The sequence below is a fragment of the Rhineura floridana genome, chromosome 5 (assembly GCF_030035675.1).
Source record: "Rhineura floridana isolate rRhiFlo1 chromosome 5, rRhiFlo1.hap2, whole genome shotgun sequence".
In the NCBI taxonomy this organism is placed as follows: domain Eukaryota; kingdom Metazoa; phylum Chordata; class Lepidosauria; order Squamata; family Rhineuridae; genus Rhineura; species Rhineura floridana.
Genome location: NC_084484.1, coordinates 182,190,018 through 182,205,763, shown reverse-complemented (window position 1 = coordinate 182,205,763; position 15,746 = coordinate 182,190,018). Strand labels below are relative to the sequence as shown.

General features: G+C 42.7%; 1 protein-coding gene across 1 annotated transcript in view; it reads left to right on the top strand.

The window, feature by feature from the left end:
- FCHSD2 (FCH and double SH3 domains 2) overlaps window positions 1–15,746 on the top strand; it is a 197,825-nt gene that overhangs the window by 166,264 nt on the left and 15,815 nt on the right. Inside the window, exon 13 of the mRNA XM_061629063.1 lies at window positions 9,883–10,044. Within this exon, the coding sequence (XP_061485047.1) occupies window positions 9,883–10,044 (162 nt within the window). The remainder of the gene's footprint in view (window positions 1–9,882; window positions 10,045–15,746) is intronic.

Sequence of the window (15,746 nt, the reverse complement as noted above, 5' to 3'; positions counted from 1 at the left end):
ACAATCTTCCCAGCAGGCTTTTTTAAAACAAACAACCCCTGTCCTGTTTACGCATAAGCTTATATTTTGCAACATTTACTTGGCGATCTTGTGTGTACCGTATATTTTAATAAATCAGTAAGAGCAGAAAGCTAGTTTGTGTTTTTCAAACAATCACTTCAGAAAACTGAACAGCTCTGCTGCGGTGTTGTATCACTGATCTGGCTTCTGGAAGTTATCGTGTTCCAAATCTACAACATCAGCATCTCTTTCTGGCTTTGGAAAACAGCTTCCACTGCATATCTGCCCTGTGGCTCTGATGAAACAGGCCTTCAGTACCTCTGTTACTGTTTTGTGCTGGAATAGATGTTGGAATTATTGTATCCTAAAAACTTGATTTGCTGGTGCAGTAGCTTTTAGTTGCAATACAGGGATGAGCAACCTGCAACCCTCAGTCTAAAGTCAAATGCCATCTACAAGCTGTCAGTTCAGACCTTTGACAAGAGTAGCCTGTCCCTCACCCCACAGCATGCTGGGCAGGGAAGTAGAGATGGTCACACCCAGCGTTGCTCTGGCCTTAATCACTACTGGCTTTAGCCCCTGTGTGGCTTCCAACAGATTACCCTATATGGAAGGCCTTCAAGCTTAAGACCTATAGATTAGTGGTAGAGCCTCTGCTCTGCATGGAGAAGGTCTCAGTTCAATCCACAGGCATCCCCAAGCAAGGCTGGAAAAGAAGACTGTCTGAAATCCTGGAGAACTGCTGCTAGTCAGTGTAGACATTACTGAGCTAGATACACTAATGTTCTGACATGGTATAAGGCAGTTTTCTATGTTCCTATGACAGAGGAAAGGTTGCTCACTTCTGTTGTACCAGGACACTCAGTTTGCTGTAAAACCACGGAGGAAACCCAAAGTTACAAGGAATTTAGTTTTATCAAGGGTAAAGTGAGTAATAGATTCCTTAAAGTCAGTTTGCATAGGAACAGAGGAAGCTGCCTTATACCAAGTTAGAAAGTCGGTCTGTCTAGTCCAGTATTCTTTATACTGATGGGCAGTGACTGTCAGGCTTCAAGCGGGGTCTTTTCCCAGCCCTCTCTGGAGACGCCAGGGATTAAACCTGGGACGTCCCACATGCACAGCTGGTCTGCTGCTGAGCTACGACCTTCCCACCATGACTGATCTTTTCCTGCAATATGGAACCGTATTGGACTATTTTGGACAAAGTCTACCATTTTGTGCAGAGCAAAGGCAAGATGTAACAAGCACTGCCAGTGCTCCAGGTGGATGAAATGTGGGTCTGAGAGCAAATGGTGGAATCCTCTGCCAAGTGCAAGGATTCCGTGGAAGGTGCATTGGGGTTATTGGGAAGAACCGTCGCTCACTGGTGGAGCCCATGATTTGCAAGCAGAAGTTCCCAGATTCAACGCCTGGCATCTCCAGGTAGGCTGGGAAGGACCAGTATGTGAAACCCCTGGATAGCTGCTGCCAGTGTGTGTCAGTAGTTCTCAGCTGGATGAACCAAGGGTCTGACTTGGGATTTGGCAGCTTCCCATGTTCATTGGCACACAGGGTAGTGCAGAAAAGATTGCCTGGGGGTAGAAAGTTTGACAAACAGTGCATTAAACCAAGACTTTGGGAAATTGAACTGGGGAGGTCCAATTTCTTGTAGACTGAATGAAATGTAGCTTTGGGTTTATTGTAGGGGGAGGGGATAGACTGGAAAGAGCTGAAAGAGTATCCCCCCCAAAAAATAAATGGTCAGAATCTTGTTCACAATAAGAAACTTGTGGCACAGAAGAACAAATTTGATTTTCTACCAGCTCGTTTTGTTCTTTTTTTTTTTTAAGGTTCAAAGTTATTCTTAATGTTACAGTTCTGTCCAAAAATGTTTTTATCTTGACGGGTTAGGATGTAATGTAACCGCTCTTACCATTTGCATTCCCTTTGCTTCTGAAATGAGATTTTTCTCCCTCTGATGCAAACTCGTGATATACTGAGACGCTGACAGGAAAGGATAACTTAGCGTGCTTCCATGTAATGTACTTCGTTATTTTAATTCATTATCCTGAAGGTTGCTTAATAATAGGAATGAGCCACAGGACCCATATTAGACCAATTTTGGCTCACCTTGCACTGGCTAGGCAGCCTATAATAAGAACAACATAAGAACATAAGAAGAGCCTGCTGGATCAGGCCAGTGGCCCATCTAGTCCAGCATCCTGTTCTCACAGTGGCCAACCAGGTGCCTGGGGGAAGCCCGCAAGCAGGACCCGAGTGCAAGAACACTCTCCCCTCCTGAGGCTTCCAGCAACTGGTTTTTAGAAGCATGCTGCCTCTGACTAGGGTGGCAGAGCACAGCCATCACAGCTAGTAGCCATTGATAGCCCTGTCCTCCATGAATTTGTCTAATCTTCTTTTAAAGCCATCCAAGCTGGTGGCCATTACTGCATCTTGTGGGAGCAAATTCCATAGTTTAACTATGCGCTGAGTAAAGAAGTACTTCCTTTTGTCTGTCCTGAATCTTCCAACATTCAGCTTCTTTGAATGTCCACGAGTTCTAGTATTATGAGAGAGGGAGAAGAACTTTTCTCTATCCACTTTCTCAATGCCATGCATAATTTTATACACTTCTATCATGTCTCCTCTGACCTGCCTTTTCTCTAAACTAAAAAGCCCCAAATGCTGCAACCTTTCCTCGTAAGGGAGTCGCTCCATCCCCTTGATCATTCTGGTTGCCCTCTTCTGAACCTTTTCCAACTCTAGAATATCCTTTTTGAGATGAGGCGACCAGAACTGTACACAGTATTCCAAATGCGGCCGCACCATAGATTTATACAACGGCATTATGATATCGGCTGTTTTATTTTCAATACCTTTCCTAATTATCGCTAGCATAGAATTTGCCTTTTTCACAGCTGCCGCACACTGGGTCGACATTTTCATCGTGCTGTCCACTACAACCCCGAGGTCTCTCTCCTGGTCGGTCACCGCCAGTTCAGACCCCATGAGCGTATATGTGAAATTAAGATTTTTTGCTCCAATATGCATAATTTTACACTTGTTTATATTGAATTGCATTTGCCATTTTTCTGCCCATTCACTCAGTTTGGAGAGGTCTTTTTGGAGCTCTTCGCAATCCCTTTTTGTTTTAACAACCCTGAACAATTTAGTGTCATCAGCAAACTTGGCCACTTCACTGCTCACTCCTAATTCTAGGTCATTAATGAACAAGTTGAAAAGTACAGGTCCCAATACCGATCCTTGAGGGACTCCACTTTCTACAGCCCTCCATTGGGAGAACTGTCCGTTTATTCCTACTCTCTGCTTTCTGCTTCTTAACCAATTTCTTATCCACAAGAGGACCTCTCCTCTTATTCCATGACTGCTAAGCTTCCTCAGAAGCCTTTGGTGAGGTACCTTGTCAAACGCTTTTTGAAAGTCTAAGTACACTATGTCCACTGGATCACCTCTATCTATATGCTTGTTGACACTCTCAAAGAATTCTAATAGGTTACTGAGACAGGACTTTCCCTTGCAGAAGCCATGCTGGCTCTGCTTCAGCAAGGCTTGTTCTTCTATGTGCTTAGTTAATCTAGCTTTAATCATACTTTCTACCAGTTTTCCAGGGACAGAAGTTAAGCTAACTGGCCTGTAATTTCCGGGATCCCCTCTGGATCCCTTTTTGAAGATTGGCGTTACATTTGCCACTTTCCAGTCCTCAGGCACGGAGGAGGACCCAAGGGACAAGTTACATATTTTAGTTAGCAGATCAGCAATTTCACCTTTGAGTTCTTTGAGAACTCTCGGGTGGATGCCATCCGGGCCCGGTGATTTGTCAGTTTTTATATTGTCCATTAAGCTTAGAACTTCCTCTCTCGTCACCACTATTTGTCTCAGTTCCTCAGAATCCCTTCCTGCAAATGTTAGTTCAGGTTCAGGGATCTGCCCTATATCTTCCACTGTGAAGACAGATGCAAAGAATTCATTTAGCTTCTCTGCAATCTCCTTATCGTTCTTTAGTACACCTTTGACTCCCTTATCATCCAAGGGTCCAATCGTCTCCCTAGATGGTCTCCTGCTTTGAATGTATTTATAGAATTTTTTGTTGTTGGTTTTTATGTTCTTAGCAATGTGCTCCTCAAATTCTTTTTTAGCATCCCTTATTGTCTTCTTGCATTTCTTTTGCCAGAGTTTGCGTTCTTTTTTATTTTCTTCATTCGGACAAGACTTCCATTTTTTGAAGGAAGACTTTTTGCCTCTAAGAGCTTCCTTGACTTTGCTCGTTAACCATGCTGGCATCTTCTTGGCCCTGGCGGTACCTTTTCAGATCTGCGGTATGCACTCCAGTTGAGCTTCTAATATAGTGTTTTTAAACAACTTCCAAGCATTTTCGAGTGATGTGACCCTCTGGACTTGGTTTTTCAGCTTTCTTTTTACCAATCCCCTCATTTTTGTGAAGTTTCCTCTTTTGAAGTCAAATGTGACCGTGTTGACCAGTTACATGTATGTTTAATTTAATAGCACTGTGGTCACTGCTCCCAATCGGTTCAACAACACTTACATCTTGCACCAGGTCCCGGTCCCCACTGAGGATTAAGTCCAGGGTTGCCGTCCCTCTGGTCGGTTCCATGACCAACTGGTCTAGGGAATAGTCATTTAGAATATCTAGAAACTTTGCTTCTTTGTCATGACTGGAACACATATGCAGCCAGTCTATGTCCGGGTAGTTGAAGTCACCCATATAATCTTCTAGTTCCAATTCAGGATGCTAGTATTTTCCTTTAAAGCAAGCATGGGGAACCTGTGGCCCTCCAGAATTGTTGGATTACACAGATCCCACCATCACTGATCATTGGCCAAGCTGCCTGGGTCTGATGGGAGTTGGAGTCTTAACAACATTTGGATGGCTGCAGTTTCCCCTCCTTGTTTTAAAACTTTAATTGGCCTTGTCCCTGGAGGGAACGCTTTCACCAGTATGTTGCTTCCCACTCTGAAATCTCAGGGTGGTGTTGTGTTCCTCCAATTACCTAGGGCTCCTGTGCTGGAGCATGGGGCAAGGGTTTCTCTGCTGTGGCTCCCACGCTCTGGAATGTCATTTCCATTGAGATATGTGGGCAACATCACTGCTGGCTTTTAAGTGGAGACTTTTTTATTTAAGAAAACGTTCCCTGACTGTGGTAGTGGTGGTGGTGTTTTTAAAAAATCTAGCTGCCAAGATGATGGCTTCTGCTGTGGAACTTGCATTTTTATACTTGGCTTCGTACTGGTTGTATAATTTTGTAAGGGACGTTAAGCTGTGTTTATGTAAAAAAAATGTGTGGCTGTTCTTTGCCACCTCCCAGCAGACAGCAGATTATAAGTTTTGCACACGCACAAAAAAAGAGGGGCTGGCCATGTTCTGAACCTGGGGTAATGTTGCCACTCTGGATGTAGTTTATTGGCCAGGAGTTGCATGCAGTTACTTATTTTCTCGTCCTGTTTTTGATTGGATTGTCAGCTTTTTATTATGATTTGAAGGCAAATGTAGCATGAGAGAATTCTGGTTTCTCATTTGAAAAGTTTCCCCGTGAGAACTGGCATCTGTGGCATATCTTAAATCATTAATCTGATGGTTCAATGATAAGCAACACTGCATGAGTGGCTGCGATACTGAGACCTTTCCCTGGTTCAGTGCCCTTGCTCTTTCCCACAGAAAACCTGCACTGAACTGTTGCTGCTTCCATCCCCTCCCAATATAAATGTAACCTATTTTTTGCATGGTGTATTTCAGTACCTTCTAGGTTACTGTTCATGTTGAAAATATATCCTTGTCACTGCTGCGTCTTTCAAATTGGGGTCAATGAAATGGAAACCTTTTTTCCCTTTGATTCAAGGGCATGCTGCTATGAGGGCTGCTTCCCACGGAACATTTATGCAATGCTGGAGTGGTCTCATGAGTCATTCCCTTGTCTAAATCATCACATGGAAAGAGTTTTTTTTTTTTTTTACTATTTCTGGAAGAGATGGTGGCACTGGCAAGCTGCTCCCGAACCAACAGTAGTATACCTGTAAAATTTCTGCAAACATTCCATCACCACGCGTAGGATTTGATTGGGCCCCACCTCACCTAACATTTGTGAACTGTACCCCTCAGTCCCGTGGCACAGATCGCACAAGCGGGGTCTGCTTGTGATTGGCTGCAGTCTTCTGATGCCATTTGAAGTCTAGCATGTGGCTATCCAGGGCAAAGCGAGCCAGTGCAATATTAGGTGCTTCCTATATAGGGGGTGGGGGAATATCCACATAGAGCTTAGGCTTTTGTTAAAGATAGTGGGGCATTGCAGGGTTCACAGTTTGTAGTCTATGGGAATCTCTGCCGGTTTCGCCACTGTGTGTTTGCCTCTCTGTTGCTGAGGCACTCCAAGCTCAGGTCAGCAAACGCTCTACTACTATTTTCTGCAGGGACAGGAAGCAGGGAGTATGTTGGCCTGGCCACTGCTCAATGCAGGTGCATAGCACTCTGGCCAAGCATTGGCTGTGGATGTGCCACCACCACCCTTGCTGATCTGGAGCAGAGAAGGCTGGGGAGGGGTTGGCCTTGCATGGCCGAGGTATTCCAGGCTCCCTCGGCCGTGCAGCTCCCAAACAATCCTCAGTCTTTCTCCTGACCTTGGGAAGGGGTTAGGGAACTGCTAGGATGATCCCTGCCCACCTCTGCAACTCCATGTTTTGAAGGAAACCTGGTCATTCTGCAGAGATCAGCAGCACATGCCCCATGGCAGGCAAAAATATGGAAGTCTGTGCTTAAGCTTTTGAAGGATGAAACCATCACTGTGGATTGTGCTGGAAAAGGCAAGTACTGCAGGACTGGGGCAGTAAGTGTCCTGGAATCCCCAGGGAGACTCACCTGGCACGGACATTGACATCTTTCTGGAGCCGGGCAAAGACATTTCTCTTCTCCCAGGCATTTAATTGTTAGTTTTTTCTTTGCAGCAGTTGGTGGTTCCCACCAACATCCCCCCCCCAAGTCTTGCGGTTAGACCTTTTAAAACATTTTTTCCTGTTTTATTTTATTTATAAAAGTACTTATATACTGCCATCTCATGTAAAATATCACTGTAGTGTACAGTAATATCTACAAATCCAATAAAACATAAGATACCATAAAATAAAATAATAAAACCTTAAGCAAACTAAGAAATTGATCTTAAGAAAATGTAAACTGAATAGGCCTGTCGGGGTGTAAAGAGAGTTTAGTTAACAGCAAGACATCTGAAAGTTAACAGCGCTGGAAGATGCATATAAAGGTTAAAAGCGAGGATGCCTGCTGAATCTGCTAGAAGAATTTTCCATTGCATGGGACTGGTGACACTAAATGTCACTAGTAAAGGCCAGTCAGGCCTCTGTAAAAGCCTTTCCCAACCTTTAGGTCCCCAGATGTTGGTGGACTACAGTTCCCATAATTCCTGACCATTGGCCATGTTGGCTGGGGCTGAAGGGAGTTGTTGTCCCGCAACATCTGGGACAAGGCCTTGGTATAACATAGGGGACAACTAGCAACACGCTGTGTTGTATATTAGACTATTCCTTGTAAGTCATTCGGAGGTGCATGTGTAAGGTGACTAATAAGCTTAATTATTAATGATAATAATATTGATTGATTGATTTTAATATTTCTACCCCACCTTTCGGCCAAAAGGCCCTCAAGGCAGCTTACAAAGAGCACCAATATAAAGATACATCAGTAATACATCAATAGAACATCAGTAATATATAAAAAAATACAATTTGCAATACATTTCAAGGTTTTCACAAACTACCCCCTCACTTTGGCAAAATAGGTATTATAGACAATGGGCTACTTTGCAAGGCTAGCCACACTCTCTCAGTCATAGTACTATCCCCTGTAATATAAATATAATAATTATGCATTTTATTTGCATTGGCATTTACAGAATCATTTTTAAATGTTTACATTAGAAGAAAAATTACACATTACACTCCTGTATTTATGGCTACATTTTGTTTTTGAACTGACACACTACTCTCAGCCACAGGTGCACTAAAGTCCTGGATGCCTGAATTGTTTTCTGTGGGACAATAATATGTTACAATTCCTCTTCTCCTTGTTAAAATTGCTGCAGGGAAGGGGAAGTTCCATTGTGCAAATGAAAGTCTGATGCTCAGACAGAGTGGCAGTTTTGGATCGAACCCAATAAGCCAGGAGTGGAGAACCTTCAGCCCTCCAGATGTTGCTGAACTAAATCCCCATCATCCTTGGCCATGCTTGCAGGGGCTGATGGGAGTTGTAGTTCAGCAACATCTGGAGGACCAAAGGTTCCCCACACTTGTAGTAAGGTTTGAGGGGATCTGGGACCTCTTTTTAAATTTAAGGCTTTTCAGTTTCATTCATTTTAGATAGGGATGCTGAGGAACCTCCTTAGTTTCTATTTCATAGAAGTCAAGGTGATAAATGGGGACTGTAATCGATACTTTTGCAATATGAAACAGGAGAAGAACACTGAGATTTTCTCAGTGAATTTTAGCTATCATATAACATTTCCCACCAAATGATAAAATTGCAGTAAATGTTCTAGTTGTCATCAAACTGTGTGATCCCATTTTTTTGTGCCATTTCCGGATCATCTCTTTGTGCTTTTAGCAGTTTTGAGAGGAGAGAAACTTCAAATCCTCCCAGCCTACTTTGTAGTACTTAAATGTTTCCCAGGAGATGGCTAGTATTACTGGCATAGGGAATAAGAATATTACAGTAATGCGTGCAAATGGTTTCTTTGGGTTTGGAAAGCAATGCATGTGGGCTCTCTTTTGTTTCCATTCTAGTTTCTGAAGCTTTAACACTTTGCTATCAGGTTTCCAAGCTTGAGCATTTGCAAGTGCCTTACTTTGGGGTCAGGCTCTTTGTCCATTCCAGCCAAGTAACAGCAGCTGTTCTCCAGGATCTTGGGCAGAGAGAGAGGACTTTCCCAGCCCTGGTCTAGAAAACTGGGGGCCAGGGATTCAGCTTGGACAATCTACATGCAAAGCATGTTCAGTCCCACTGAACTATGGCCCCTGCAAACCCAAACAGCCAGCAGATATCAGCATCCTGCTTTTATATTGTTTAGCCTTGTTTTTCTGTACGCAAGGGTTTGCACAAAGCTATAATAAAGGTGTTTCAAGAGTTATTTAAAGGACACTTTAAAACCAAACAGCAATTGACAGTAAGTGGTTACTTTTGTCCAAAAGAGTGGCTATAATAATTAAAGTCCAGGCTTGTGATTTGTATATCTTTTTTGTTTTTGTTTTTTTGTATTGTAACTCACCCTGGAATCATATGATGACATTCTCTTTATAAATAAATAAAATGTTCTGGCAAATATGTCAGTAACTCTGCAGATGCTGCAGAATGAAAATTATTTATTTATAAAATTCTATCCTGCCTTTCCTCCTAAACAAGCCCAGGGTGGCAAGCAATCAAGCAGTAAAACCAAACAATTAAAATAAAATAAAAACATACTTAAAACATTTTAAAAGCAGCCGCATACACTCACAGCTACTTATATCAAGGTTTCCCGGAACAATCTCTTTCAGCCACCAAATGTCTGAATGTAAGGAACATTTTTAAATTCCTCCTAAATGTTAATAATGGGGAAGGCAGACACAGCTCACCAAGGAGGGCATTCCACAAGGGAAGATCTGCCACTGAGAAGGCCCTGTTACAGGTCAGCGCCAACCAAGGAGCACCCAGAAGGACTACCACCACCAGAAGCCTTTCCTGCCAGTCATCGGGCCCAGAATGGTTTATAATGGGGGGAGATGCTCTTTTCATTCTAATAGGATCCTCTTGACAACATCCATCTTCCCCAGACAATTGGCCAAGAAGTAGAAGTAGCCTAATGACTCTCTGTTTTTTCACCATAGATAATAAAGCTGAAAGCAGAAGCTCGACTTGACCTACTGAAGCAGATCGGGGTTTCAGTGGATACATGGTTAAAAAGTGCAATGAATCAAGTCATGGAGGAAATGGAGAATGAGCGATGGGCACGCCTCCCTACAATAGCCAATAATGGTTCTTCGCACTTGGTAGAGTTTTCATTTTGTAACTGTTGCTTTTTTTCATTTCATTTCTTCTCCTTTTTTTTTCTTTTGAACCCTTAGTTGTAGTCATGCTGTATGTCTCCATCACGTTTAATACCGTTTAAATGGAACAAATTAACTGTGGGTTATTAGCAGATGTTAAAAAGCATCCGGTGGCTGTTTTTAACTTTATCTCAGCATATCTGTGGGTGCATATTTCAGATCAAAACTAAATAGAGAGTCATACTAATAACAAGAAAGATGAAGGAGGGCTAGGCCAAAATACACAATTATAATAAGTAATTATTGACATGTTTCTTCTGTCTTTATACCAGGGGGATTTATATAGCCATTAGCTAGATGCCCAGTTGCATCTCTTTTTAATATACCAGAGGAGCTGTATCATGGTCATGTTTGGAACGTCACCTCATGTGTACCCAAACTCTGTTCCAGAGGATTGGGGGGGCCCTCCTGAGCAGATTTAGGGCTGGAAGGGGAAAAAGTGAAACGGGAACTCCTGCTGCATAAGGGGATTTCTGTATATTAGAAGGAGGTGCTTTTTGGGTCTAGCTAATTGCTGCATAAATCTGCATGGTGAAGCTAGTAAAAAAATGGTATAATTTAATAAATACTTTATAATCAGCCTTGCCCTCTTACACATTATGAGTTGCCTAACAGAGATAGAACCAGACACGATACTTCCCATGTTTTTAGCCCTTGTGTGTGTGTCTTGTTTGTTTTTATTAAATAGCCAGCATGTAAAGGCCTGAATCGGGATCGGGGGGGGAGGGTTTCTTAACCCTGTGCCCCCTGCCATGATGCCATTTAGAATCCCCCCTCCCCCCCTGCTATTTGCAATGGAAAGAAAGTTCCCATTTATACCGATAGGAGCTTTCCTTCCATCGCAGATAGCAGGTAAAGTAAATAAATTAAAGTAAATAAAGCACTTATAGATGACACTTCCATAAAAATACAGTGAACTCCAATATATTTCCCTCCCCTTTCATTGAAGTAAAAATTTTCTGCCTGGTACTGCTTTGAAATGCTTAGCACCCAAGGCACCCAGACAGTGGCCCATGAGACTCAGGTGATTCGTGGCATCTCTGTATTAAATATTCATATTGATTTTTCATTGTTTAATTGTGCTTTTTAAGATATTTTTAAAGATGTTTTGTTTTAATATGCTTTTAAGGATGTTTTGTTGTAATGTATTTTAAAGTCTGTTTTTATTAACTTTTAGAGTGTTTCTAGTGCTTTTGTTTGCCTCCCCGGCACTCCTGCTGGGAGGAAGGGCAGGATATAAATCAAATAATAAATAAATAAATAAATTATATTTTATTGCTTCTTTTATTATATTTTATTTTATGGTATTACAGTCTGAATTCTATCAAATGCAAATTGTAATACAATAAAATACATTTTTAAGACCTAGCAGTAATTCCTCTTTGAGAAGGTGGAATGATCAAGAGCCAGCTTAACTCTGCTATTTTTTTCTCTCCACATGGCATGCATTTTTGTTTGTTAGGTTTATTAGAATTATATCTTGCCCTTCTTTGCAGTAGGAACCCAGGGCAGCAAACAAAAGCACTAGAAACACTCTAAAAGTTCATAAAAACAGACTTTAAAATATATTGCCACAAAACATCCTTAAAAACATACTAAAACAAAACTTATTTAAAAACATGTTAACAAGCAATTCCAACACAGACGCAGACTGGGACAAGGCCTCTACTTAAAAGGCTTGTTGAAAGAGGAAGGTCTTCAGTAGGCTCCAAAAAGATAGCAGAGATGGCACCTGTCTAATATTTAAGGAGAGGGAATTGCAAAGGGTTGGTGCGACTACACTAAAGGTCTGCTTCCTACGTTGTGCATGTTGTGATAAGATGGTATCTGCAGGAGGCCTTCACCTGCAGAGCGCAGTGATTGACTGGGTATGTAAGGGATAAGATGATCTTTCAGCTATCCTGCATAGTGCTTTGTACATCAATACCAGAACCTTGAACTTAGCCCGGTAACTAATAGGCAATAGTTGTCTTTTGCTGCTGGTTGTAGATGATCTGCTGCAGCTGGCAATAATGAGAATTCCTAACAGTTTAGCCAGCATGTAAGACTTATGTTTAGCACATGAAGGACCATTTAATTGGGGCTTGAAGGGTCTTGTACTACAGTGGTTTGAGGTGGAGAGCAGAGAAAGGTGCACAGTGTCAGACCTGGAGGAAGGGGTGCATATTTCCCTAACTGCTTTGAGCCCATTTTGCCTGATTATGCTGGGATGCATTATATGACAAGGATTACTCCTTCCTCTGGAGTCAGTAGGCAGGGTTTCCAAATCTTTGTTGTATGCACAGTATGTAACACCCAGCATGATAGTGTACCACAGTTGTAGAACTCAGTGTTACAGCATGTGCTTCATGTGAAGAAGACATTGGGTTGTTCAATTCCTGAGAAGTTAGACTTAACTCTAACTGCTAGAGGATCTTGGATGGAAAGATCTCCTGAAAATTTGGAGAGCCTTTGTCAGTCAGAGTAGACAATACACTGATTGGAGGACCGGTAATCTAACTTGGTATAAAGCCGCTTCAGAACTGATTGTGTCTTATCACTCTGATATTGCCAAGCGTAAACAAAACTGAGTGTTTCCCACCCTTTCTCCAGTCCCTTTTTGTTGGAAGAGTGACTTCATGTTGCTAGGCCATAATACCTGGATTCCTGCATTGAGCAGGGGGGTAGACCTGATGGCCTTATAGGCCCCTTCTGTACCATACAAGGGTGAGTTGCCTTTCCTATCTGCTTTAAGAAGCAGATCACAAAGGGTCTGCTTGATATTTCTGTTTTCTATTCATAGCTCACTTGCCAGGCTACCATCTTCCTACCCCAGTGATCAGACCTGGCTTGGTGCTTTTATGTAGCTCTGTTTCTAGAGTCTTCATTTACTTCAGTTATTCTATAGCGGAGTCCAGAGCTAAGTATGTGCTCTGTGCTTTCTCATTCTAACAGAAATTCTCCTCCAAGGAAATCATCAGAATATTATGTGCAAGTATGTTGCATAGATTTTTTTCCTTTAAAATCCCAAATATTCATTTTTAGGAATTTCATTTCTTTGCAAGGGCTGATACAGTAGAAGAAACTGCAGAAGAAAGGCGTGGAAATTGGGTGTTAGTGGGTTGTAATGGGGGGAAGGAGGAAGAGCTTTCAACTCACACACACCACTGAAAAGCAAGCCCACTCACATGTGGGGATTTGAACCCTGGTCTCCCAGGCCATAGTCAGATATTCTTAACCCCTGCATCGCACTGGCTTGACAGAGCAACTTTAGTAGAAAGAGAAGGCAGCCCCTTGCTTTCCAAGCAGCTTGTGGACTACATTTGGGCGGGAGGAAGGGATGCAGAGGCTGGGGTGAAGAGGAATATGAATGCGCACAAATGCATTTATGTGAATTTGGGCTTTGTTTCTGTTGGGAAGACGCCTGGGGGATTAAGCCTTAGATCTCTCTTCACCACAGTGCAGAAGAAGAAACATCTCATTCCTTCAAACTGCTTCCTCCTCCCCTTCATTTGGCTCCCCACTTCCTTTCCTGTTGCAAAACCTGGATTCTCCCCAACACTCTTCCTCTGCCCAGTGCAGCATGCCAGCAGTTGGAACGGCATCTATAGCCGGTGCCAGTGCCTGACAAACTGGCAGATGCTGGAGTGTGGGAGGATAAAATCTAATTTCCATTTTCCTCCTTTGACACACAATCCTCCCAACCAGTCTCTTGGTTGTAAAGGACTAGCTTACCCTTGGCAGGCATACCAGAGCTACCAAAAAGCTGGCATTTTTTAGGACAGTCAAAGGTCTATGTTTGCAAAATAAAAATGCCCAACTGTGTCATTCTTGCTATCTGTTGTACATCCCCTGTGTTCCCTAGGGCAGATGTGATTTTTTTTTTTAAAAGGCAGAGCTATTTCTGCCATTCTTTTACAAAACATTGTTTAGCAAAGGTGCATTTGCATTCTTTGCATTTGCATTTGTTAGATCACTTATTTCAAGCAGCTTTTCACAGCTGTGTGCTGAACAAATTCTAAGTAAGAGAATAGCATTCCTCAAACAGCTTGAAAGTTCAATATTTAACCTGTCAAAATGCTAAAGAAGCAGTTTACAGAGAGGTAGCTGTGTTAGTCGGTCCCAGCAAATACAAAAAAGTGGCATCGTAAAGGCTAGAAAATGTCTTATGGCATAAGCTTGCGGGCTTCCCCCAGGCACCTGGTTGGCCCCTGTGAGACCAGGATGCTGGACTAGATGGGCCACTGGCCTGATCCAGCAGGCTCTTCCGATGTTCTTATGTTAAGCTTTCGTGGACTACAGTCCAAGTCTCTTTGTAAGTGAAGAATCAGGTTCCTGCTAGGTATCCGTATGGCCTGGCTTTGTGATTTAATGCATAAGCAGGGATAACCTGACTGCACAACCAGACCAAGTGGTCACTATTTTATTTATTTATTTAGTTGCATTTCTAAACCGCCCTATAGCTAGCAGCTCCCAGGGCAGTGTACAACTAGTGGCAGCAAAATGTTTTAGTGTACCAGTAAAGCAGCATGAGACCTGATGGAGTTGCAGATCCCTTACTGAAACAGGCAGGACTCTCCCTTGGATCATGCAGCACAGTCGTCTCATGGCAGCAAAACCTCATGCATCAATTTATACATCATTGATCAAGTTGTGTGGAAACTTCACTCCTAACTAAATGGCAGCAGTAGCCATCCCTTTGTAATTCCATGTTACCTTTACTAAAACACTAATATCCCTTCGTCTGCAAGTTGTGTAGAGCCTTGATCAGCAACCAATCTCAGTGCAGGCTCATTTTGGAGAGGCAGTGAAGGGAGATGGGTCAGGCCCCCCTGCTACCCCACTATCCAAACTGCCAAGTTCCAAGGCCACCGCCAGAGCTGCTTCTTTCATACCCCTCTACTCTGGTTGGCATCTAGGGAGCTGGTTGGGGAGGGGGAGACTTACAGGTTTGGCCAAGTTGCTGGTCCCTAGTGTGTAGGGCAGATTACTGCAGAAAACATTACTTTCCATATACTCACTCATTTTAGGGAGAGAGTTTAACAAAAATCTGGGACAGGAGCAGCTTGCTTTTATTTTCCACACAAGTACTTGCACATTATTTTTAGAAATGTTAGAAATCTAATTAGAGTGCCAGTTTACATGGATTTACTATTTTCAGTGGTGAGTGTGGGTTATATCCAGTGCTAGCCCTACTCAGAGTAGACCCATTGAAATTAATAAGCCTAAGTTTGCTATTTCCATTAATTTCTGGATACAGCTGTGTGGTTTCAGGATTTTTCCACAACAATTCTTTCCCCCTTCTTTGTCCCCTCAAAAATATGGACTGTGGACTGCCTTCAAGTCGATTCCGACATTTGGCGACCCTATGAAGAGGGTGTTCAGGGTAAGCGGTATTCAGAGGTGGTTCACCATTGCCTCCCTCTGAGGCTGAGAGGCAGTGACTGGCCCAAGGTCACCCAGGGAGCTTCGTGGCTGTGTGGGGATTCGAACCCTGGTCTCCCAGGTCATAGTCCAACACCTTAACCACCACACCACACTGGCTCTCCCTCAAAAAATATACTTACTCTAATTCTAGTTTTCCCATATCCTGAATACTATCTGTTTCCTTTGGTGCATTACACATCTCATTTAAGTTCTTATCACACCACTAGCTCAAAATGTTT